The following is a 26,852-nucleotide window of genomic DNA, read 5'->3' on the forward strand; positions in this document are numbered from 1 at the left end:
GATATACTTGACTATAAAAGTCTGTAAATTGCTGACATATTGAGGATGTATAAAATACCACCCCTTCTCCATCCTTCTGTAAACTTGTCACCCTGGCCTTGTTTCTTTTCTTTCTCAGTTTGTTTGCCAGAACTCTTGAGTTCTTCCCACCAAATTCGTAGAACTTCTGTTTTAGATATAAGAGGCTGACCATAGTTTTATTTATTTCAAGCAGCTCCAATGTTCGCCTTTTGGATTCTAATTCTTTATATACCCTATTTGAGCCTGTTTGCTTATAGGTAAGTAGCAGTACCTCAATTTCTCCCTCTAATTTTCTGGATTTCTCCTTTATTTTCTTCCTTCGCAGACTTCCTTCCTTTATACAGTCTCCATGTATCACTGCCTTCATAGCCTCCCATAAGAGACTGTGTTATGCTCTCATTCTTATTTTCTTTAAAATAATGTGTAAGGGCATCTTGAAGGCGATCTCTAATTAACCTGTTAGTTACCAGTGTTGAGCTAAAGGACCAACTAAATAAAGTAGGGTCTTTGATGTGATCAAAGATTGCCTCTACTGATGCATGGTCTGTTATTTTTATGAGCTCAATATTGGTCTGTTTAACTTGGTTAAACAAATTTGATGTGGCTGAAGGGAAGTCTATCCGGGATCGTGTTAAGTATCTCTAGGAGGAGAAAGTGAAACTTTTGTCCCCTGGATTCTTTTACCCCCAGAGACCCCAAAATTACAATTTTTGAAAAAAGTTATCATCCAGAGTTGTTCCCTGAATGATTTTTCTTTTCTTCTTTGGCCACTAGGTAATGGGCTAATTAAATCCTTGGTAGAGACTTCTCTTACGTTCCAATTTAAATCCCCCCTAATAATAGCTTCCCTTGAGTAAAAGCCCTTTTCTAGGACCTTGTCTGTAACATGTAATTGTTTTGTATTTGGTGCATTTAGAGCCAAACGTCACTAATTTATTCCCTTCAAGCTGTCCCTCTACAAAAATATACCTTTCACCGATGTCTTTAAGCACTTTTGCTACAGAGCAATTCAACTGAAAGGCAAACACTCTTGCCACTCCTCTTGATTTGGCTGACCCAGGAGCCACAAATTGGCATCCGAACCATTTCCCTTTCAGAGGGGGGGAGACGTTCTGTGGTGCCTTATGGGTTTCTTGTAAGAAGGTAACCATAGGATGCATGTCTCTTAGATAATTATTAATTCTGGCACGCTTGACTCCTATCCCCTTAGCATTTAACGTTATGGCTTTAAACTGATATAACATTTAGCCAGATAGTGCCATTTGTAGCCCTACCCGGATGGATTCCCATCTCATCATTTAGGACCCTTCTGCCCATTATAATGGAGTCTATGATTTTGTCATGTGCTTGAAGCCTAGCTAAAACAGCTTCTGTCTGAATATAAACCTTATCAATCCTTCCCTTTCCTTTAACTCCGCCCCCTACACCTACCCTTAGCTGGGTTGATGAATCCATTAAAATAATGCATGCACTTCCTGGTCTATCTAGCCAGGAATTACTCAGTAAACTGCCAGCAACTTTGGTAACTAATAAATTCAACAAGGATAAAACCAAGGTTATAATGGTGACACGGGTACATAGACAGCATGTTGTTTTTTAAAAACTGGTCTGTTCCAAACTGCTGTGGCCCTTATGTTCCCATATTTATAGAAACTTAACATTTTCAACGTAATCTTATCCTATCCTTAGTGAGGATAAGATTTTACTGATCCAGCTTGCTGTCCCTTATCAGGGCAGAGATTCAAATTATTTCCAGCATTCACTTATTTTTGGCAGATGTAGAGCACAGTATCCGTGCTTGTGATGAAAGAGGGGTCTCTCCTTGTTTTTCTTGCCTTGCTTGGTGCTTCTGTGAGCGCTTCTTCCTTCCCCCAGTTTCCCAGCTTTCTTCTGATGCATCGCCTTCATCTTCCTCCTGTAGTCTCCCTCTGTCATGAGAAGAAGTCACTGATGGGGGAGTCAAATATAGTGCCACCAATAGTTCCAAGGCTTCATTTTTAGTAGCTGCCATAAGTGTTGTTGATCCCCGCATTACCACTAGCTTGAAAGGGAAGCCCCATCTGTATCTGATCCCTGCATCCTAGAGGCATTTTGTATAGGGTCTAAACTCTTTTCTTTCGTGTAAGATTTCTGCTGAGAGATCTTGCAGGACCATTACCAATTTCCCTTCATATAATACCTCTTGTAGCATGCGTAAGCTTTTCCATATCTCCTCTTTTTTGGTAAAGCGGGCAAAATTGATAACCTGGGGGGTGCTCCATCTCAAGGCCTGGTTCCCAGTGTGCAGTAGATAAGTTCCAAGTCAGTTCTTTCTAACTTTAGATTGGGGAGCAGAGATTGTAGCCAAGCAACTATGAATCCTGCCAGATCCTCCACTTCCGCACTTTCTCTAAATCCTCTCAGACGAAGATTTGCTCTTCTCAATCTCTTTTCTAATTGTTCCAGGTGATCTTTCATTAGCATATGTTCCTTATGAACCCTTTCTATTATTTTAGCATTTGTTGTTCCTAGGTCTAAAGCCACAGAGACCATGTCTGCTACTGCCTCTATTTTCTTCCTTATTTCAGAGACCTTATTCTCGAGCAGAACCATCAGTTCTTTCCATATTTCTGTGAGCGTTGCTTTTAGAGCTTCTGACTGCAGCTTTAGATCCCCCATTTGGTCAGTGTGTGTCTTTTATCAGAGTCTCTGTCGTTGTGGGTGGAGAAGATGCCATTTTGCCATCCAGAGGGACTGTACTCTCTCTACAATCTATAGGTCTAAAAAAAGTGGTGAGGTCTGCAGTTTTTAACTTCTGAAGACTCACAGACATATCCTGTTCTCGCTGAATCAGAATTTTGAGTTTATAAACATAAAATGCCTCTAATGAGGTTTTTTTTTGAAGGGCCTAGGTCAGAGCTGAGGCTTTACACGGCTTTCTTCTTTGATGCCTGGCCACACCCGTTTTAATTAATTTTTTTAAATGGAAACGAGCTATAAAGTTTACTGTATGACCATGGGCTACTCACCATCTCTCAGCCTAATCTGCCCCTCAGGATGAAAACAACAGAGGGGAACCATGACCACCCCAAGGAATAAGGGCACACTTAAAATGTAGAGGAAATAATAATTGGCAACAATAGTGTGAAATCAGATACAAATCAAGACACAGTATGAAGAAATGTTTATATGCATGACTATTAAAGATGTTTATTATTTACACAACCTGTAAAGATATTTATAGTGCAATCCTATGCATGTTTACTCAAAAGCAAGTCCCGATGTATTCAATGGGGCTTACTCAAACAGGGAAGCATGCACAGAACTGCAACCTCACCCAATCCAAACATTCAGAATCATGCCACTTTAAACTGTGGTGCAACTGTTTTATACTTGTTTTTATGGTTATTGGATTTTAAAGGGATTTATTTCTTGTGAGATGCCTTGGTTTCCACTCAATAACCCTACTTCACAGGGATGTTGGAAAGATTCCATATACACATACACTGGAGATGTAACATACATACACCCTATATAATAGTTTATTGTCAAAACCAGTTGGTCAAGGCAGAATTAAAAAAAATAAAATAAAATCAGTATTAGTTTCCTACATAATAAAAGCAGTGACATGTAAGTAAGTTCTGCCTAATTGCTTTAAAAGAATAGGATTGGAGAGGATTAGAAAGATTTACAACACAAACACAAAAATCCTTTGCTGTGTTCACTCAAAAGTCCCACTAATTTACAGCACAATCCTAACCATGTCTACTCAAAAGTAAGTCCTGTTGAATTCAATGGGGTTTACTCCCGGTACAGTAGGGCCCCGCTCATACAGCGGGTTACGTTCCGGACCCCTGCTGTAAAGCGAAAACCGCTGTAAAGCGGATCCCATTGACTTACATTGACCAAAATGGTGCCCGGCGGCAATAAAACGCTGTAAAAGCGGAACAAGCGCTGTAAAGCGGGGCCTTTCTACAATTCACAACCGCTGTATTAGTGGAACGCTGTAAAGCGGGGCCCTACTGTATGTGGGATTAGCTTTGCAGCTTTACTCCCAGAAAAGCCAGTATAGGATTAAAGCTTCATATTGGGAAGGAATTCAAAACACTGCCCTCTTCCACAGCCCAGGAAATTTTAAATTTGCTTGAACCCTCACAATGAGAAAAGCATAACACATTGCAATGGCATTAAGATCTCCTGCACACAAGAGAGAAAAAAGTTTGCTACTGATGAAAGCCATAAACTTACTGAGATTTTCAGACAAGCAGGGAAAAACAGTTTTCTGGCCTTGCCTGGAGGTCAACAAATCCCTTGTCAATCACAACCCGGACTTAACTTATTGGCTACAAACCTGAAAGGGCGGGGTTGGAGCAGTCAGCTGCGAGCTCATTTAACAGAAGTTGGGGGGTGACATTTTGGTGTATATCTCATGAACCAGGCCACCTTAATTTTTAAAAAAATGAAAGCTGAAAGTCCAGAGATTGAAGTGACTCACCCGGAGACCTGGAGAGGACTCCAAAAATCTGGAGTCTCCAGGTGAAAACTGGAGACCCAGTAACCCTACGGCATACAGATGCCGTAGCTCTACAATCAGCCTTCAAAACTTTGAAAAGAAATCAAACCAGGATTTCATGGAAGGAAGATACATTTCAAAATAGGTATATTATGAATATACCAATTGTACTATAGAGTTAGGGTACAAAGTAAAATATATTCTGAGTTACCATGTGTAGTAGTAGTAGTAGTAAATATTTGTCTTAATGTGGGTACTCAGACAGATTTTATCACTAGATAACTAATCACCAACGTGTTAGTCAAAAACCAGTTGCCAGATGAACTTTAATTCATTGGTTTTCCTCAGTGACATAATATTAGAAATATACTTGAAATGAATCCAACTTGAGAAATTATCCATCTTCCTGATACACAGGGCAAGTCAAGATTCGCTAAGATTCCCATTTCCTATATTATAAAAACAATCTTTGAACCACATATCTTAAAAGCTTCTTATGCTTGAGAAATTTGAAACTCATTTTTGGAGGGAGGTCAACAGAGAAAAGCCAGCAACATTGGCTCCACCCACTCACCCACACCCACACCAGGCAAGACACAGGTCTTTTGAAGTCCCGCTCCTTCAGGCTGAATGGTAACAGGGGCTTGGCAAAGCACTACTTTTTGGCTGCACATTACAAGACCTTAAAAAGCCCTTTGGCTGGGTCTCAGCTTGAGTATTTCATAGGTCTAATTTGAGCAATAAATGGTAAGGGGGGAATATATATAATAATTGAAATGAAATTAAAACAAGTAAATAGAAGTCATATACAATCACAGACATATAACACAGAGCAAGCAGGAAGACTGTGATGGGAAATAATGTTATGGGAAACACAGAGAGAAGACAAGCAGAATTTCTCTGTGTGGTAGAACTGATTTTGACACGCATTTTCTGTCCCAACAACAAACTCCTGGGAATGCAGTAAATGTGTTTCAAATGCTGTATTTATGTCACCTTGGATAAGTGATCTCTGATAACTCTGAAAAAAGAATACATGAGTGAAAATTGGTAGTTGTGTATGAAATGAGTGTGTGAAATGTTGGTCAATGCAAAAAAAACCATAACCCTTAATATAAAGTCATTAAACAAACAAACAAGCAAACACAAATCCTTCTAATAAACTCCCAGAACAGAAAGCTGGATCAGATAGGCCTTTGGTATGATCCAGCAGCACTCTTCTTATGTTCTTAATTGAAAAATCTTCACATAAAGTAGTTAAAGACCCCCATTTTAACATACTTTGGAATGTGTGTGTGTCTTCAACCCAATCAATATGCTCTATTAACTGAAGAAATAAAATATGTAGAAAAAATCCTGAAGTATAATTTAAAGTTCTTTCAGAAACAGCTGCCTATTGGACAGCAATGCTTCCAGAAATCAGAAACAGGCAAAAACAGACTAGACACCAGGTTTTCAAAAGGAATACATTAAGTGTTCATTCTTGTGTATGGCATATTACCCTGATAAAAGCTGAACACATGCCTAGTATTCATCCAGAAAGCAGCTTCCAAAATTCTTGGTTGAATATTACAGAAGTCAGCTACCATGTGGCTCAAAGCTGAAGCTCTGATGTAGAGACTGGCTTCTGGGCTGCTGGTCAGAAAAGGCAGTTCTAGCTGGGACAATTCACCCAACAGTTCATGATCCTGCTGGCCTGAAATGTCAAGTGAGACCAACAGGCTAATTCAATACCAAAAATGCTCCCAAATCTTCTGTCGTCCTTCTGAGCAAACTGTCACTGAAGGAGGTCAACAAGGTTCTCCCTGGGAGTCACCAGGTCTTTGGCCTTCAGACTGCCCCTTGTCCAAAGAATTTACCTACACTTGGGCCTGACAAGTGGTGCTCAACTGGAAACATGAAAAGTGACTCAGGGAAAGACAAGGCACCCGGAACATCACTTTGCTAAGAGCAGAAAGCCAACCATGAGGCCTTCACAGCCTATACATGCCTCCTCTTGAGTCTTCCGGTATAAATGAATAGCTCTTCCCATCCCCATATTTATTAAATATATAACCTGCCCTTCCTAACAGAGAGAGCCCAAGGTGGCAAACAAGAACATTAAAAGCACTTAAAACATCTTAAAAACAAAAGACTTTGAAAAATATTAAATATTAAAAATATTAAAATGTTTCAAACATATTGAAACAAAACATCTTGAACACATCTTTAATTTTAAAAAAATTAAAAAGCAATTTCAGCACAGACTGGGCTAAGGCTTATTGAAAGAGGAAGGTCTTCAATAGGTCCCAAAGATAACAGAGATGGCACCTGGCTAATATTTAAGGGGAGGGAATTCCAAAATGTTGATGCCACAACACTAAAGGTCCACTTCCTATGTTGTGTTGAACAGACCTCCTAATATGATGGTATCTGTTGAGACCTATCCTAGTCTGCATCTATGTTGGAATTGCTTTTTATATCTTCTTAAACCTTCTTTTTAAAAATGTTTTTAATCTTAGATGTTTTGAAAGCTTTTTTTTAAGAAACCTTTTTGAAGATGTTTTGTTTTAATGTGTTTTAAAATTTGTTTTTATGATGTTTTAATATTTTTAGTGCTTTTGTTTGCCACCCTGGGTTCCTGCTGGGAGGAAGGGCACGATACAAATCAAATACTAAAATAAATAAATAAATAAATAACATTGAATAGCAGCACTCCAAGAAACTCAGAGAGCAGGAGAAGGACAACTGGAGGAAGAAAAAGGACTGGAAAGGACTGCCAACAAGAATGATGAATACATGGAGTAGGCTTTGCTATTAAAAATAATCTTGTGACGCTCTTGTCAAAAGTTCCTATTGGCATTAATGAACAGTTCTCAACTCTCCTGTTAAAACTCACCCAAAACCAGCAGACAACTATAGTAAGTGCTTATGCGCCAACATTAGATGAAGGCTTTGCTATTAAAAATCTTTTGAAGCTCTTGTTAAAAGTTCCTATTGGCATTAATGAATGGCTATCAACTCTCTGGTTAAACCTCACCAAAAACCAGCAGGCAACTATTCTAAGTGCTTATGCACCAACATTAGATGCTGATGAAGACATCAAGGAAAATTTTTATACCCAGCTGGACACCATCTTATCAGAGATACCTAAGGAGGATAAAAGTATCCTCCTGGGCAATTTCAATGCGAGAGTTGGGCGTGATTTCAATTTATGGCCAGAAACCACTGGGAAAGAAGGTGTCGGCAATAGCAACCTGAATGGAATTCTACTTCTGACTAAATGTGCAGAGCATAATCTTCTTATTAAACACACTCTTTCGCTAGAAAAATAAATTTAAAACATCATGGAAGCACCCTCAGTTGAAACACTGGCATCTCCTGGATTACAAGGGTGGTGGGCATCCATAAAAGCAAATAAAATCATTGGAACTTTTTTATCTGCATTTTCTTCCTATGGCATCCTGGGTATTTCCCCCCTCCTTTCTCCATCTCCTGGATTACGTAATGTTCTGTGCCAGAGATCATCGTGATGTACTCCTCACCAGGGCCATGACGAGTGCTGATGACTGCTGGACAGATCACTGATTAATTCGATCCACTATGGCCATTAATATTGTTCCTCAACATAGGCTCCAAGGAAGAAAACCAAGGTGTAAAATGAACATCCACGCCCTTCAAGATCCTATTAAGCGAGCTTGCTTTCAAACAACTCTCAAGAAACTTCTATATACAGAACTCCCTGAAAACATTGAGGAACACTGGATTAAACTGAAGACTTCCATTATTGCAGCATTTGAACAAACTATTGGATAGCAAACTAAGAAACATCAGGATTGGTTTGATGAGAATGATACTGAGATTGAACATATCATCGACAAGAAAAGGAAAGCCTTCCAGATATGGCAGAAAGACATTAACTGTGCTGCTAAGAAAAAAAACTATGCCACTGCAAAGGCTGAGGTCCAAAGAACTAGAGAACTTAAGAATGCCTGGTGGATAAAAAAACCTCAAGAAATCCAGCATTTTGCAGATGATCATGATATAAGGGGCTTTTTTAAGGCCATCCATGGACCAACAAATGATGATACGAATCCCTTACATTCAATGGATGGTACCAAACTTCTTAAGGATAAAGGGTCTACTGCACTGCATTGGAAAGAGCATTACCACGACCTCCTTAATCGTAACCCCATTGTGACTGGTGAGGTCTTCTCACAAATTCCACAACAAAAAACTAGACATGAGCTTGGAGTATCCCCTAATTTGGATGAAGTCAGTAATGCCATTAATCAAATGAAGAATAACAAAGCTAGTGGACCTGATGGGATTCCTGCTGAAGTCTTTAAAGAAGGTGGCCCTGAACTTACACAACAGCTTCATAAACTCATTGGAAAAATCTGGATGAGGGAGAAGATCCCAGAAGACTTTAGGGATGCTGTAATTATCACGCTTTTTAAGAAGGGTGATAGAACAGATTGTGGGAACTATCAAGGCATCTTTCTTCTTGCTATTGCAGGTAAAATCCTTGCAAGGATTCACGCAAATCGCCTCCTACCTATCTCAGAAGATATCCTCCCCGCATCCCAAAATGGTTTCTGCCCTTCCATGGGGACAGTGGACATCATCTTCACTGCACGACAGTTTCAAGAAATATGCCGGGAGCAGAATCGACCTTTATATATGGCATTTATTGATCTGACTAAGGCCTTTGATACTGTAAATCGAACCGTTCTCTGGACCATCATTCTGAAAATTGGATGCCCTGATAAATTTGTGAATATTTTGCGACTCCTTCATGACAACATGACAGCATGGATAACAATGGCTTTCAGAGTGATCCATTCAGAGTCGGATCGGGTGTAAAACAGGGATGTGTCATTGCTCCGACCTTATTTGTTATCTTCATTGCTATGATTCTACATCTTATTGAGGGGAAACGTCCTTATATCGAACAGATGGAAAGCTTTTTAATCTCAGTTGGCTGAAAGCAAAATGTAAGGTAATTACAACCTCTGTCATAGAACTTCAATATGCCGATGATAATTTAGTCTCTGCATGAAAAGTATCATGAAGGAAAAGGCCACACAGAGGATCTAACAATAACAAGAAATTTACTATAACTAATTATATGCAGAGAACAAGACCCACAGCATGGTGCTGCTTGTAAGGCAGGCCTGGAACTGAAACTGCCACAGCCTGGGGCTGACTCAGCAGTTCCTGGTATGGCAAGCCTGGAGGGCCAATACACTACACCGCACATTCAGAGAAAGTTTCAAAATCCTAAATGTCTTTGCAGAAGCATATGGAAAGCTGGGGCTCTTGCTTAATATCAAAAAACCCAAAGTGCTTCATCAACAGGTGCGAACTAGTCCCTCTGTAGCACCATCAATCCAGCTTAATGGTGTGAGTACAGGAAGCATGAGTACAGGGTGAAAGGAACAAATAATCTAAGCAGAAGGCACGTCAAGCAAATCTTCATCGCAACTGTCTTCCATCTGGAAACCTATGTCCTCACTGTGAGAGGCTGTGTGGATCTAGAATTGGCCTCCACAGTCACTTATGGACCCACCGTTAAAGACCTTATCTTGGAAGACAATCTGACTTGGCCATGAGTGATTGCCAATGATGATGAAAAATGAATGATATAAGGAGTAAGATCATATTTCAGGTATCCTGGTCCCAAGCTGCGTAGGGCTTTGTACATCATAATGAGAACCTTGACTTTGGCCCAGTAGCTAATGGGAAGCCAGTGCAATTCTTTCACCAGTGGGGCAACATGTTGGCGATACCCTCCCCAGTGAGCAGTCACACTGCCATATTTTGCATCAGCTGCAGCTTCTGGACCATCCAGCCTAGAGATTACCAGTGCATGACAAACAGTGGTTAGGCTATCCTGGTCCAGAAATGGCTGCAGCTGTTTTACCATCCGAAGCTGGTAAAAGGCACACCTAACCACTGAGGTCACTTGGGCCTCTAGTAACAAAGATATCCAGGAACACCCCAGACTATGAACCTGCTCTTTCAGAGGGAGTACAACCCCATCCAAAGCAGATAATTGACCAATTATCTGAACTCGGGAATCATCAATCCACAGTGCCTCCGCCTTGCTAGGATTCACACTGAGGGCTCATCCAGATGACTGCAAAATGTGATACACGATCGCTTTGTGTTTTCATTATTTTTTGGTCGTCCATATGACATCGCGCACTGTTGCGCTTTTTTACGGGTTAAATCTGCTCCTGGCAATACTGCAAAAAAATGCAATTTGCCTTTTAAAATCGGAAATAATCTGCTGTGCCTTCAGGAGCTAGGACGCAATACAGCGGACTTTACAGCTGATGGGCGGTTCTTAGGTGTTTCTCCATGCCCCTTCTCCTCATTCCAGCCAATCACATATCTGCACTTTTGTGCATGTGCATGAATATTGGGGGGGGAGCCTGGGAAAATTGAACCAATCATCACAATGGTGGGGTGTTTGGGGGGGGGAGCTCTGCAACTACTGTGCAGATGCAAAATTCCAAGTTTATTTTTAGCCAGCCTGTGAAATGGGCGGCCGCTCTGGGTGAATCTGCAATTGTGGTTGTGTGTAAAGCCCCCCTTTTCCTGGCTGTTCTCACTGAAGTGTGGCTGGTTGGTGCAGGGAGCCACTCTTGGATGGGGCAGGGAATGCGGGCAAACAGCCCCGCTGCGCTGAAGCCCATCCTGGAGATGCCGTAGACTGAATTTGGGACTGTTTGCATGCGAGGCAGATACTCTTAATATGTATAAAGGTAGAAAAGCAGGGAGCAGGAGCCCCCCGTTGGGGGGCCCTCCTCTAGGAGCTGCTTTTGGAAGGCAGCCAGGCTTTCTGGTGTTCCGTCTAATAAAAGAAATGAAAATGGAAGGGCAGGGAGCAGGAATCCCCCTTGGGGGACCCTCCTGGAGCAGTGTAGTCCCTTCCTGTATTTTTGTTAGCTTGCATTTGCAGCATAGCGCAAAAGCGGTTGTATGCTTTTCTACCTTATACATATTAACATTTCTGGAGATACACAGGGCAGACAATTCCACTTATTTCTCCAGAAACGCAGGTAAATGGGAGGGAGGGGTGGCAGTGGTTGTGACAAGGCGTTCTCAAAAATGGAAGGGCAGGGAGCAGGAACCCCCCTTGGAGGGCTCCTCCTGGAGGAGCTGCTTTTGGAAGGCAGCCGAGTCCCAGCTTTCCAGCACAAAAAGAAGGGAGCCAGCAGTTTTGTCCCTTCATATCCCCTCTCCTGCTCCCCGATTGGTTCTAACCCAGATAAAATGAATTATAATTGTGATGGGTAATAACAGAACAAAACATGAATTGTCCCTGGGTGGGGTTGAACCACCAACCTTTCAGTTAACAGCTGAAGAAGCTAACTGATTGCACCACAGAGAAACCTGCAAGTAGCAACTGGCAAGGAACTCCTTTACAGCCTCAGGAAATTTCAAACTTTTGCGCTCTAACGTTCAAGCTCAGAAGCAAATTTCCACTCTATTACTCTCCAGACATTTTGCAGGGGGTTGCAGCCTCGTTGCCCCATGAAGTTCGATGGGCTCTAGTTCTACGGACAAAAACGCATCCTGCAACCAATCTGTTGTGGGATATCCGTCCCACTGACTTGTGGAGCTTGCTTACCCACGTCTTCCTCCTCCCCCGGGAAACTGCCTGACACCGAGTCAGACTATTGGTCTATCAAGCCCAGTACAGGCTACCCTGTCCAGCAGTGGCTTATAAGCCCCAAGATTTCAGACGGGAGTCTTTCACAGCCCATCCTGGAGATGCCGGAGACTGAATTTGGGACCGTCTGCATCCCCTCTCCTGCTCCCGGATTGGTTCTAACCCAGATAAAATGAGTTATAATTGTGATGGGTAATAACAGAAGAAAACATGAATTGTCCTTGTGTGGGCTCAAACCGCCAACCTTTTAGTTAACAGCCGAAGGCACTAACTGATTGCACCACAGAGAGACCTGTAAGTAGCAAGCAGCAAGGAACTCCTTTACAGCCACAGGGAAATTCAAACTTTTGCGCTCTACCGTTCAAGCGCATGCACGATATTGTGCGTTGCAAAGGAGGGGGAGCACACGTCATTTTTTGTGAATCAATTGGCTGATGGGGGTTGTTTTACAGGTGGGGCTTGGAAAAAGCAAAAAAAGATGTACGGATCTTCCCGCTGTATGTGCCGGCGCAAAAAACACGTATTTTTTAAATCGGAAAAAAGTGGGGGGGAAAGACAGTGAGGACTGTCAGATGACAAACCGGATATGAAAAACATGGATTATCCCGCTCCGTTTGGATGAGGCCTCAGTTTACTGCCCCTCATCCAGCCCAACACTGAGTCCAGGAACTGGTACAGGGCTTGCATGGCATCTCCAGATTCAGATGTTACACAGAAATACTGTTGACACCTTGCCCCAAATCCCTTGATGATGACTCTCAAGGGCTTCACACAGATGTTAAACAGCATTGGGGACAAGATAGAACCCTGTGTCACCCCATAGCACAACTCTCAGGGGGGCAAAAGTCAATCACACAATGCTATTCTCTGAAAACAACTCTAGAGATAGGAACTGAACCACTGTAAAACAGTGCCTTCGATACCCATCTCACCAAGTCGGCTCAGAAGGATACCATGCTCAATGGTATCAAAAAGCTGCTGAGAGATCAAGTAGGAATAACTGGGTCACACTCTCCCTTTCTTTCTCCTGATAAAGGTCATCCATCAGGGGAACCAAGGCCAATTCAGTCCCATAACCTGGCCTGAGCCCAGACTGCAATGGGTCAAGACCATCTGTTTCATCTAAGAGTACTTGCAATTGCTGTGCCACAACCCTCTCAATCACCTTCCCTAAGAAGGGAGTATTTGCGACCGGGTGGCAGTTGTCACAAAGCAATGGGTCCAGGGTTGGCTTTTTCAGGAGCAGTTGAATCACTGCCTCTTTCAGGGTGGCTGGGATCACTCTTTCCTGCAAAGATGCGTTGACCACACCCTGGATCCACACGGTCACACCCGCTCAGCAAGCTTTAATAAGCCAAGAAGGGCAAGGGTTAAGAGGACGCATTGCTGGTTGCATCGTCGCAAGCACATTGTCCACGTCATCAGGGATGTAATGGACTTTCTTAAGGAGGAATATAGACAAATGTTTTTTATATTATAATAATGGCAGTTGTTTAAAAGTTGCTTAAGGGTTCAAAGTAACAATAATCTTCTAGAGAAGAATTAGAAGATAGCATGCTTCTGAGAGGTGTAAAATGATTAGATAAATCTAAAAGAAAAATGGTTCCACAGACTCAGCTTACTCTGAAATTTCATTACATGGTAATAAAACATGATTGAATTCTGTGGTTTGCATGCAGTATTACAAACACAACACATGGGAGGAAAAGATACGTGACTTTTCTGAAGATTAAAAATGGTTTTGTCTGCAATGTGTGTCTGCCAGCTCTTAAAACAGATGCCAGCAGGCAGTATTACAAACGCAATGAACTTGATAACACATTAGGCAGATGTGAATGTTTACTTGGAAGTAAGTCCTGCATAGTTCAGTGGTGATTATTCCCAAGAAGGTGTGCACAGAGCTGGCGTCTAAGAATCATTGCTTCTGTTTCACAGAAAAGGAAAAAGTAGAGTTGGGTTACAGTAAATGACCTCCCTCTCTCCAATCCATCTCCAGTTTTCTTTTGAAGTCTGCCCTCTTATCAATCAGTGTGAAAGAATATTCATAATCTAAGCTAATGGTCCTTAGAAAATAGGAAAATGGCTTTCATCAAACATACGAAGATACTTGAACCTAACTCACTTATGGACAGTATTAGGGCATTTCCCTGTCCACTAGAATACTGAAGTTGGTAGACACATATTCCAAGACACCTTGAAATACACCTTCAAATAATAAAGGTACTTCCACAGCAGCTGGACATGTGTAGCCCAAGGATTCTTGATTACTAAAAATGTCAGAAAACTAGAAACTAATTACATGAAAACTCTCCATGTACTCTAGCATATAGAAATCCAAGGCATCCATGAAACAGACAATTTGTATTGTAGGCGTTGCCCCCATCACATGCTTGAACCAGACTCAGTTTGTAATAGGGAGGATTGGCAGTATCAGCAAGGAATATAATCTAAATTTGCAGAATACAAACAGTATTAATATTTAAATACTCACAAAGAAAAATATAAGAACCATCTTTATGTGTTTGCAAAATGGTGCCATGCTGTGTCTGCTTAAAGCAAGAGCTTTTAGCCAAGCTTATGATAAGTTCCCATTCCCTCTCCTTTTTCTGGTGGTTCTGTTTTTACTGCTAGTGGTTCACATTTTCTCTGCCTCTTTCTAGTGGTTCTACTTGCTGGACTACAACTCCCATCATCCCTGACTACTGGCTATGCTAACTGAGGCTGATAGGAATTGGAGTCCAGCAACATCTGGAGGGTTGTATGTCCCCCACCCCTGATACAATCAAACAATGCAGTACCATATGCATGAACAATTGGGTTTAAGGTAATAATCAGCAGGGAAGTGAAGCAGCCTTACAAGGCTTCAGTCATGGCCAATTGCTAGTTAATTCCACCACCTCCAGAAATGCAACTGCAGTTACACTTAGGAACCCCACCATTACATGTTGCCCCCTTCCCCAAGTATTTTCTCAAAATGAGCTGCTAATGAGAAAAGGAAGCAGAAAGAGAAGTTGATGTTCCTAGCTCTGGTCACAACAGCAACAACTGCAACTTACCTCAGACAAAGGGGAAGACACTGAGGAAGCTATTGAGAGAAAGGGGAAAAGGAAAGCAGTTTCAGGGGAAAGCTATAAAGTGGTGGCAGAGCAAGAGGTATCGGGGGGGCAGAAAGCAGGTAAGGACCAACAGAGCTGGGAATAGGGGTAAGAATCAAAGAAAGCAAGCCATGGAATTGGGGTGTAGGGGAATATATGATGAGGTGGATAGGGGTGCTTTGGAATATCAGCCACTGGAGAACACAAGTGGAAGGGTGCTATTGCTCTCGTGTCCTGCTTGTGGGCTTCCATTAGGCTTCTGGTTGGGCACTGTGGGGCCAGAATGGGCTTTTAGTCTGATTCATTAGGGCCCGTCTTAGTTTCTTAATATCTCTGGCAAGGTTCTTAACTACAGGTTTAAAGGGCCCCCGATGGTGTATCACCTGCCCTCCTCACAAACCTCTGAACTACAATGACTGAGTCCTTATTACCTGTACAGTTAAATTTGAGAGTTTTCATATGATCCTTTATTGTTGTCAATGTAAATAGCCCTTACTTGCTTTATAAATAATCATATCCTACATGGATTTTCACTCCCAATGAACAGGTTGCAATGATAAACTAGTATTTATTCAACATACAGTATAATTTTCATATTAAGATCAAATTAGATGCATATTTAAGACCTTTAATTTTAAGAAACAGCTGACGTCTGGTGCAAAAAAATGAGGGGGAGATACTGCTGAAAAACAGTTAATTCCTCATGCCATATTTTCTGGGTTTTATGCAATTTTTAATTATGAATAATATTTGCATAAAAACAGGAACTTTATTAATAATTCATTTCCCACCTGAAAACTGTAATGTCATCATATCGGGAGGAAATACATTATAATGTAACACAGATGATATGATAAGTAAGATAAACAACTGAAGCTTAAAATAACTAACTCTGATTAGAAGGGAGGAAGGAAAATTAAATTGGAGGGTAGAAGTGTGTCTTTCTATAGTTCAGGCTATTTAAAGCACAAAAATTGCACAAATGGCAGCACAGTCCTATGCATATTAATCCAGAAGGGATTCTCATTATGATCAGTGGAGCTTATTGACAAATAAAGGTGTATGAGACTTCAGCATGAAAACAGGGTAGTTTACAATCAAAATTGAATTAAAAATGTACAATTTAGCTATAATAACTACCAAACCACAACTAGTAACATAGTAAAATTCAAGTTGCATAAAACACTAACAAAACCCATACAAGATTAAAAGGCTTGGGGAAATAAACAAGGTCTTTGCCAGAATAAAAAAATGGGTGCCAGGCATAACACACTGGGGAGAGCTTCTATAATTGGGGTGCCACCAGTGAGAAGGCTATCTCCCTGGTAGCCCCTGCTTTACACGAGACAGCCCTCTATTGAAGATCTTAAGGTACAGGAAGGTACTAGTCTCAGTTAATAATCTAGCAGTCATATTCTGAAGTAAACTGCAGTCCAAAACTTTGAAGGTAGTCCCACGCAGAATGCATGATAGTAGTCTTAACCTGGAAGCTACCAGTAGTATCACTCATATCTGTAGAAACACCTTCAACATTCCATGTAACAGCTGTCCAGAACTGCCACAAAATGCAATATTTTTACAAATTTCTTAACTAAAGTTTTACTAGAGTCTTCTTTCATTTGCACTTCTTACCTTTAAAGAAAACAAAATTTCCATCACTGTTTTCATAAACTGCATCGATACTTGGAGGCAGTCCCCTCCAGAAGTAGGTAATCTGCATGGGGTATCCATCCATCACCCTGTTATTTCTCACACGCCAAAACCACTGATCCTGGAAACAGACAAATGCACCTCTTATTACATTTGGTGGCATCCAGTCATGCTTATAACCATTTCAAAAGGACAAAAGTTACTTGAGTCACCTTTGGACAACATTCCTAATCTCCTAACCAGATTTAGGAAGATGGAAGTGTTGCACACTCACTCTCTTTGGGCTCATCCAGACGACTGCAAAATGTGTGACACACGCGCTATGTGTGCTTATTATTTTTCGGTCGTCCAAATGACGTCGCACGGTGTCATGCATTTTCATGGGTTAAATCTGCTCCTTCCAATACCGGCAAAAATGTGATTTGCTATTTGAAATCGGGAATCTCATTGGGACATTTTTTTTCATTGAGAAACAGCGAACAAAAAGGCGAAAAGTGAGGACTATCAGCTGACAAACCGGATATGGAAACAGTGGATTATCCCACTCCGTTTGGATAAGCCCTTTCTCTGCCTTCTCATGCACAAAGCTTCCTTTCTATTCTATTGCGCTAACCATGGTTAGCATAAAACAAATTCCTCATAACCACGATTTCCAAACTCACTTCAAACTCGGGTTGAGTATGTGTTAGTAACAGTCTGTTAAAATGCATATGTAGAACTATGCCATGGTTAAAGCAAATCATTGAAAGGAGACAGTGTTTCTCTATGAGAAATGGGCCAGTGATGAGTCTGTAGCATGTTTCTTATCCACTAAGCGTGGTTGGGAGCTTTAGAATGTTATAATATGCACCTGGACCTCAATGGAGAAAACATAACAAAAATATTTTAGAAAAATATTATTCTTGGTTTTCAATAATAAAAGGTGCATTGCAGAAAACTGTCACAGCTTCTTTCTATGCATCTAATTTACAATCCAGAAAGAAATGAGAGTGCAACTTTAAAAGTCTACTTACACTAATGTAACTAAGAGGTGTTTGTTAACTAATCTATTCTGTTTCATTGAGTTGATAAATCAGTGCTGATTCTCAAGTGATCCACACTTGACCCAGAGCAGCTCATCCAGTGGGGTGGAGCTGCAACCATAGCCTCCCAGCAGTGGCATTACTGCTGCTTGCAAAGAGTGGGAGGGGAATTGTAATAGTGAGGTTGGGGCTGCATGGGTGCTTCACTGGAAGCACCAGATTGGCTATGCAAAGCTCCAATTTTGCCTCATGCCTCCCCATTTTGGTAAGCTGCAGTGATGCCTAAGTTGGGAAGCTAAAGCTCCACCCCATTGGGTGAGCCACTCCTGACTTGTCCACCTTGCATTGTGTCAGATTATGGCAAGTCCTATTTCCCCCCTCCCTGTTTTCCTTGTAAAAAAGTTGCATGGGACAGCATCAGGACTACAGTTTTCTGTGCATACATTTGTGAACAGTATTTATACAAAATATCTAAGCTTGCACTGTGTGAGGTCAACCCACACTTTCTCATTCATGTGTGCACACAGAAGCCTCCTGTTTGCTGCTGCTCAGCTGTTTCCCAGCAAAGGAAAGAGATTGCCAGGGATGAATGTTAAGAACTTCCATCCCTGTGATCTCCTCCCCTGCTCAGCTAGGCAGGAAACACCTGAGCAGTGGTGAAGAGAGGGCCCTTTAGTAACCAACCCAGGCATCTTGAAGTGGTGGCTACCATGGTGAGAGAAGGGATGGATGGTACCAATGGTCATGAGACATTCATGCATTACATGCACAGGATTTTCCTGCCTCAGACAAAACTGAGATCTCTGCTGACTTACTGGAAAAAATTACTTGGTTATCAAAATACATAAAATTCCTGAGCTAACTAGTATCTGTAACCCACACAGCTTTTCTCCTTCTTTTGAGGCATTCTGAACAACCATGTGACAGTTTTTGAAGCAAAACTAAGTAATGCCTCATTAATTTTTACTTGGGACATTCTCTGAAGTATCTCAAGATATATATAGACACACAAACTGGAACAGTTTCAGAGGAGGGCAACAAGGATGATTTTGGGACTGAAAACAAAGCCCTATGAGGAGAGACTGAAAGAACTGGCATATTTAGCCTCAACCCTCTTCAAGTACTTGAAAGGTTGTCATACAGAGGAGAGCCAGGATCTCTTCTCGATCGTCCCAGAGTGCAGGACATGGAATAATGGGCTCAAGTTATAGGAAGCCAGATTTCGGCTAAGCATCAGGAAAAACGTCCCAACTATTAGAGCAGTACAACAATGGAACCAATTACCTAGGGAAGTGGTGGGCTCTCCAACACTGAAGGCATTCAAGAGGCAGCTGGACAGCCACCTGTTGGGTATGCTTTACCTTGGATTCCTGCATGGAGCAGGGGGTTGGACTCAATGGCCTCATAGGCCGCTTCCAACGCTACAATTCTACACACACCTGTAAGAGCAGGGAGATTAAAAATCTGACAGTGTCAGGAATTTGAACTGTTTTTGCAGTTCAGAAGTGGGAATGTTCTGTGTTCTATTCTTATTATAAAAGATATGGGTCTGTCAGTAAAAGCTACATTCCTGGTCGGGTTTGGCACCTCCCCATCTGCAACATGTAGTGGTGCCTGCTCCTGTGTCCTGACTTCATCACATTGTGGGTTACCCTGCAAGAAATAGCCAATGATACAGAGCTGGGACAGGTCGTGACACACAGAGACCTAGCTTGCATGCAATGGTAAACCATAGTTAATGGGTTACCATGAACATGCCCACTGCTTGTTGTCTCCTCAGTAACAGGCAGAGGAAACAAACCACAACCCCTGGCTTGCCGTTATATCCAAACCAGGGATCTTTTTTTGGGGGGGGGGCAAAACAAAAGTCAGTAAGGCAAGAACAAACCTTAGGTACAGATCACGGGTGGTACCCAATTAACTCATTCTGTTAGTACAAGGATCTATGCTTATGCAAAGAACTTCCGCCCTCCCCAACATGCCCTCTAAATTTGTTCTGGGTTTTCCTCCAACCCTCCAGAGCAGATTTTGGGAGCTTGTGGGGTGCACATGGGGAAAGGAGAGGGGGGAAAGTTCTATTGTGCAAACTTAAATCCTTATGCCGATGGAATAATCATTTAGTGCACAACCCTATGGTTTTTGGGAAGCAAAATAAACCATGATCCCTCCATTGATATGTTAATCGAGGGATCATGTATGATTTTGCTTCAGCATGAGTGGGGAAGAGCAAAGCAGGGCAATTTGCTCATGCAGAATAAGCCATTGTTTAGAACTTATTGTGACATACAAATGTGTCCACTGATAGCATCGCAACAAGAGGTATGTTTTACTACATGTTATCAATCAATAGGAGGGGATCTTGACCAGAAGAGGGTATTTTAGGTAGTAGTCCTGTATTTCTTGTAATGCATAGTTGTGCTCTTACAGACAGCATATTGATGGCATAAGAGCTGAAAAGGCTTGGAATTATTTTGACTGAGAACTAGGGTTAGGCAAATTTGTCAATTTTGGTTTATATCAGTTTTTCAGTCATAAATTCAGTTTGCCACATTTCAACATTAGATTATGATTATTATTATTATTTTTAAAAAGTCCTCATGAAAATTCATCAGCATTTCAGTGTGATTTTCTCCTAATAAACAGATTCTCGTATGCAATTTTGCCAGATATGCACATTTTTGCATGGAATTCTCCCTAATACATGCATTTTTTGTAGGTTCTTTTCACTAATATATGTAGTTTTATGCACACTTTCCTCTAACACACATTTGTGTACTTTTTTTGTATCATGGAGGATAAGGTTATCAATGGCTACTAGCCACAATGGCTATGAACTATCTCCAGTGTTGGAGGAACTATGTCTCTGAATACCAGCTAGTGGGAATTACAAATGTGGGGAGTGTTGTGCTCATCTCCTGCTTGCAGGCTTCTGTTGCTTCCCATGGTAAACTGGCTGGCTACTGTGAGAACAGGATGCTGGATTAGATGCGTCTTTCGCCTGAAACAGTAGGGCTCTTCTTATGTTCTTATGTAGCCTAACAAGCCATAGAAACTTTATAATGTGCTGGTGTGAGAGATGTTCTAGTTAGCAATGGGTAAAAAGTGAACAAAACTGTGTTGAGACTTCCAAGTTTTTTTTTCTTAGTAGAAAAAAAACCTAGTATGAAAACTGGGCACAATTAGAAGTTTCAGCTTCATAATTAGAAGTCTCAACTTCAAAGTCTCAACAGACAACCGCACATCATAATGTTTCTCTGGCTTGTCAGGCTACCCTTTGCTACTTGGCCACTCTGTGCTGCAGGATATACCCCAGTGCTTAAGGAGAGGCAGTAAAGTATTTTTAAGGATTAATCGCTTAACTTCCAAGATGGGAGAAAAGCAAACGAAAAAACTTAAATCCTCTCTTTGAGAAACAGATATCTAGAAATTCCTACCTGAAACATATTTTTCAACGTCAGCACAGATGTCAGCATCCTACAATTTTATTTAAGGGCAAAAGATGAGGCAAGAAAATAAAGTTCAAGACTTGTTCAAAATGGGCTTTAGGAAGCACATTTTCACTCAGACAGTAACAAATGGTTAGAACAGTTTCCAGAGCAAGTTTTTGAGGCTTCATCCATCAAAGGGGGACTAGATGTTGCTCTGGGAAAAATGAAGCAAGAGTGTCTCATAGGGCAAATGCCTTTTTGTCATCCCTAAAGACAGGGTTTGATGTTATTTTCCTTCCTGTTACAAAAAGATAATTTATTTTTTAAATGACATGAAAACATTCAAGCCAAAACCAAGTTGCTGTTGAAAACTATGCTTTGATTGATATTTATTTCTGTCTCCATTAGACCACACTTTTCTTCAATGTCTTTTTTGATCTTTAACCCAAGAAGCAAGACATTTCACAATACTCAGGTGAATTCCACATTCATAAAAGAGATGTTAAAAATGCTGTTCTCTCACTCTTGAAAGATTTATATCTTCAGTATGTATTAACAGCAGCAGTGCTTTATTTATATCAGAGTTTTTATACCCCATTCTTATTCCAGATCAGACACCAGGGCAGCTTGCAATACAACATACAATATAAACAGGAATATAAAATATAAAATCAAATTAAATCCTGCATCTATTATAAAAACAGCAAAAGTAAGCCTCAGCTCCAACCAGCATAGAACAGCTTTTTAAAAAAATAACCAGATGTTGTATTCTGTAAACTAAGAGTTTTGAGAAGTCTGTCCTTAGCGGACCCTGTAGTTAAAGAGGGAAGTGGGGAAAGGGGGGGATAAGAATATGGCTGAGTGTATGTTTGGAGGTTATCAATAAAGCTCGCTTTATTAAACAAAGTTTGAACAAGAGGGTTCTATTGTACATCCAGAAGGGGTTAAAAACAGAATTCACTTAGAAAGCTAAAAAGTTTTTTTGAGGAAGGTAATAAGCCAAACAAATTACTGGTGTCACAACTGAAAAGGAAGTTATATCAGAACTTGGGCTGCATCCAGCATTCTCTGTCCACTTGTGCAAGGGCTCTTCCATTAGTGGATGGGTGAGTTTTAATGCTGCGCAACAGAGGAATCCAATGCAACCTAGCGAAAACCCATTGCACAACAGATTGTGGAATCTATTGTGCCACAAAGTCTCCAGCAACCTCCTTATGCGTTGTCTTGTGCAACAATGTTCCACTGGCAGAAAACATTTTGGCAGCCGAGCTACGGGACTTTAACTTAGCATTACATTGGATACAACCTATAGTTACATACCTAAAGAAAGATAATAAAGTAATTACCGATCCAAAATAAATAGTTAAAGAATTTAATAACTTCAATTTTTATATAAATACAAATGTAAGCAAATGTTTTAAAAAGTAATTCCATGTTATTTCAGGGTGAAAACCTACCACATCACTCCTATCAACCTGTGTGGTTAACATAGCTATCTATAGATTGCCCTAAAGTCTCACAATTTATGGACACTGATCAGATCAGATTTCCTCTCTTGGCTCCAAATTAACCACATGAAATACCATTTCATGGAGGAAAGCTAGAAGCTGATATTTCAAAACTGAAACTAGCACAAAGACACCCCCCCCAATTCAGCAATCTGAAGTTAGTGAAGGCTCTCAACAGTCATGTTGATGGCTCTGGTGTTTTGTAAAATCTATCAACCTACACATTACCTGTCATGAAGGTATCTAACTTCTCTTTCTGAAATTCACCTTAACTGACTATAAACCTCAGTGCAGCACAAAATCATAGAGCTGGTGTGTTCCAGTAAACACTAAGAACCTGAATCCAATTTTATCATACTAGGTATTTCTTTTTTTAATCGCCACTGACAAAAGATTCATTGAAATACCTTGGCAGAATGACACTGAAAGCCTCTAATTTTCTGTTCAAGGCACTACATACACATCAGTGAGAGAGCTGTGGTACAGACATCACGCTAATATAATGCTTCAAGGACCAGGTCTTTCAAGAATAAAAACAGAGGGCAATTTTGCACAGCAGTTCTTTCTTGATGTGTGTGTAAAGTATGTATTTTATTGTGACAATATCTACTTTAGAAGCAAGGCAAAAGGAGTTATATTTAATTTATGCTTTTTGACCTTAAACAGTGAAGGCTGTGCCAAAATAGAAGATGTGATCCTTCACAACATCTTTATTTTTTCTCTCCTTCCTTATAGAAAATGAAGGACAGGTGTATATGAACACAGCGCAGGAAAGCAGAGAGGAAAGCCCCAAATGCACCGCAGACCAGGAGAGAGAAACCCTCAAAGTGCCAAACCAGCAACCAGCCAAAATAAAAATAATAATTGTTTATTGCAGCTGCAGTCTATATGAACACACACACAGGACTAAAGGCCAAACAAGATAGGACACAGAGAGTCCATAAGTGCGTATTTTGAAAGGCAGCAGAGGTCAGGAGAATTCAAATTGGGACTTCAGGACTAGGAGAAAGAGGATTTCACTCTTTCACCCTGAGCCATTTTCTCTAATGAAAAAAGATCATTCTCCCAGAGCTATATTCCTCTGGCTGGGGGGGGGGGCAGAGAAAGAAACATACATGTGGAATCTGTAACACTATATGGACCTATTTCTCCAAAAAGCAGCTCGAGAGCATGTGTGTGTGAGTGGGAAATGCCGACTGGAATTTTCATTGAGAAAATGTCCCAGTGGAAAGGGTTTATTCCCCTATTCCAGCACTGTGGTCCCATTCTGAATCTGCTTCCTTGAAGTAGTTATTCATGGATCTTATTCACAGATATCTATTGTTTGGCCCAAAGGATAGGTTTTTCAAAGCTCTATGTGTTCTGTTAAATAAGCAGTCGGGTATGTCTTAAGCAAAGATTCATACACAAATGATAACGTTACAGAACATTTTATGGATATTGCTTCAGTTCAGGTCTAAATCCATTGCAGCTTCATCCAAATCCAAAGTGAATGAATATGGAAACCTTAACAATAATGCCTTGGTCTCAGTCATGCTCCATATCTTTCATGCCACTGACTTTGTTTATATTTTATGTTAATAAAATATATGTAGCTATATATATGTTCTAAATAATCTCCTGGTAATTTAAGCAAATGAGCAATGCTTATTATTCATAACCTGTAAAAGGCCTTCTGACAATTTCTGGTTTGACTTCAGTGTTGTGGCTAGGTTCCAGTGCAGGGAATGCCATTCTGTCTGTTTAACTCCCTCTGCCCACTGCAAATCAATACAATGTTCTTTATCTCCACAAAGGCTTACTGCTCTACTGGTTTGCTTTTAATTGAATGCTCACTTAATGCACCAACACATTTGCCCACAAAATATGAAATCCAAGATCAGTTACTCCTTTCGCATGGCTTTTGTGCAGTAGGAACTATCATCTAGGGAGATGGCAAATGTTGTCTTGCTTCAGTACTATCATTCCAACAGAACTGATGAAATGCAAACTTTGCCGCCGATTATATCTTTGGTATTCTAAGAACTGTATAACACAAGGAAGCCACAATATGGGCAAAAGGCCACAAGAAGCCACATTCAATTGAGAGCGTTCTGTAGTTTACCGGTATCAAACACATACTTTAAAACTTCTTTGTCATCATTATATTTCATTTTAGTGCGGAAAACCTTTTCACTAAAAATATGTACGATGCAGCTCTGAACCTCCAGGTCTTCTAAACAAACACACACACCACAACCACAAAAACTAACGCACCTTTTTATAGATATTATAAAGGGCTGTAATAGGGCAGTCCCCGGGTCAGGTTGTGCTGCACGGGAAATTCTGTGACTTTGGCTGACTATCTGCCAAGATTGTTTTAATTTTGAATTTTGGTTAGGAATCCTGACTAGTTGCAGGATGCTGCATTTTTTGTCTTACTCATAGAAATCTTTTTGTGGTTTGTATGGTATTGCATTTAGTAAATCATCACTGTCTTTTGTTTTTGTTTTTCTATTTGCATTTCATTTACCTTTAACCTCACTCCCTTACATCCATAGAAGCAACAACAGTGGTTCCATGTGGTCAACTCAACCCCCTTAAAGCCACTGATGATGCACCTTGTTGGTTGCATGATGGTTTATTTCTTGCCCAATAGTGGTAAAAGAGAATTCGCGCATTTGGAAGTGTGGCTGCAATTGTTGTTGTTCCCAAGCTGCTGCCTATGAAGGTAGACTAAACCATGTGTGTTTTCTCTCTATCAATTATTACTCACTGGAGGACATCCATCTTTACTCATGAGTGCTCCCATATAACATCTCTACAACACTAGGCTCCTTTCTTGCAACAATCACCTTCTGGTGACTGGCCAGAAGCAAGTAGGTTAGATTAAATGTTCCCTACTTAGGCTCCACCTTTTAGCTAAGTTTTCTATCTTAATGTTTTTGTTTGAATTGTTTGCTCCAAGCAACTGTGGTTGATGCTTTATGCATCATGCTTAATGACATCACTAGGGCCTGCCCCATGACATCACTTGGACCCACCCCTGAATCTCAGAGTTTGAGATGCTTCTGACCTGGCAACTCTTTTTTTTTTTTTCAATAATTTTTATTCAGATTTTCATAAAACATACAAGACGAAATCATAAAACATTCAAAGACAAAGAACAAAATCAAAAATAGTTAAACAAAAAAAAAAACAAAACAAAACAAAAAAAAAAAACAAAAATAAAAAATAAAGAGTAAAATATTGACTTCCCATTTGTCAAAGATCAAATCAGTTATAAGTCTATAATATATAACAATCCTGTCTCTTAAGTCATATTATAAAATCACTTTCCTCCAGTAGTTATCTTACTTAATCATCAAATCTCATAAACATTACTTTATTCTTTCCACAAAAAGTCAAAGAGAGGTTTCAATTCTTTAAGAAATATATCTATCAATTTTTTTTTCCAGATAAGCATATCGATTAATCCATCTCATTACTAATTATGATAATCTTATTGTCATAACCATAGTCAAAATAAACATTTCAATTAATCCATCACATCAGAATCTGTTAGGTTCAGTAATTTCAGTAGCCATTGTTCTATTATCCCTATTAGTTCCATTTTCCATCTTCCATCTTCAGTAGTCTTGTTAAGTCCAGTAATTTCAGTATCCAATCTTCCATTATCAGTATTCCATAATAATCTTGCTGTCAAAGCCATAGTCATATAATAAGAGTCTGATGGGAATTACCTCTATCCCAAATATTTTCTTGCCATCCATTCTAAATAGGTTGCTGAAATACTGCTGTAAAATCATATCTCTGTTCTTTTTTTCAAAATACACTGGGTCATCTCTTGAAAGTTTTTCCATTGTCACATGGCTGCAGTTAATTCCATAGATTTTCTCTATATTGGGCTCCATCACATCATTCCAGTCCAGAAGATTATCCATGCCATTGATAACTTTATCTCTAGAATCTTCATAAATTTCTTCAGAGATAA

General features: G+C 40.4%; 1 protein-coding gene across 1 annotated transcript in view; it reads right to left on the reverse strand.

The window, feature by feature from the left end:
- The window catches only part of MMP16 (matrix metallopeptidase 16), a 278,412-nt gene that overhangs the window by 44,804 nt on the left and 206,756 nt on the right, over window positions 1-26,852 (reverse strand). Inside the window, exon 7 of the mRNA XM_061602657.1 lies at window positions 16,904-17,042. Within this exon, the coding sequence (XP_061458641.1) occupies window positions 16,904-17,042 (139 nt within the window). The remainder of the gene's footprint in view (window positions 1-16,903; window positions 17,043-26,852) is intronic.

This window comes from Rhineura floridana, chromosome 1 (assembly GCF_030035675.1).
Source record: "Rhineura floridana isolate rRhiFlo1 chromosome 1, rRhiFlo1.hap2, whole genome shotgun sequence".
In the NCBI taxonomy this organism is placed as follows: domain Eukaryota; kingdom Metazoa; phylum Chordata; class Lepidosauria; order Squamata; family Rhineuridae; genus Rhineura; species Rhineura floridana.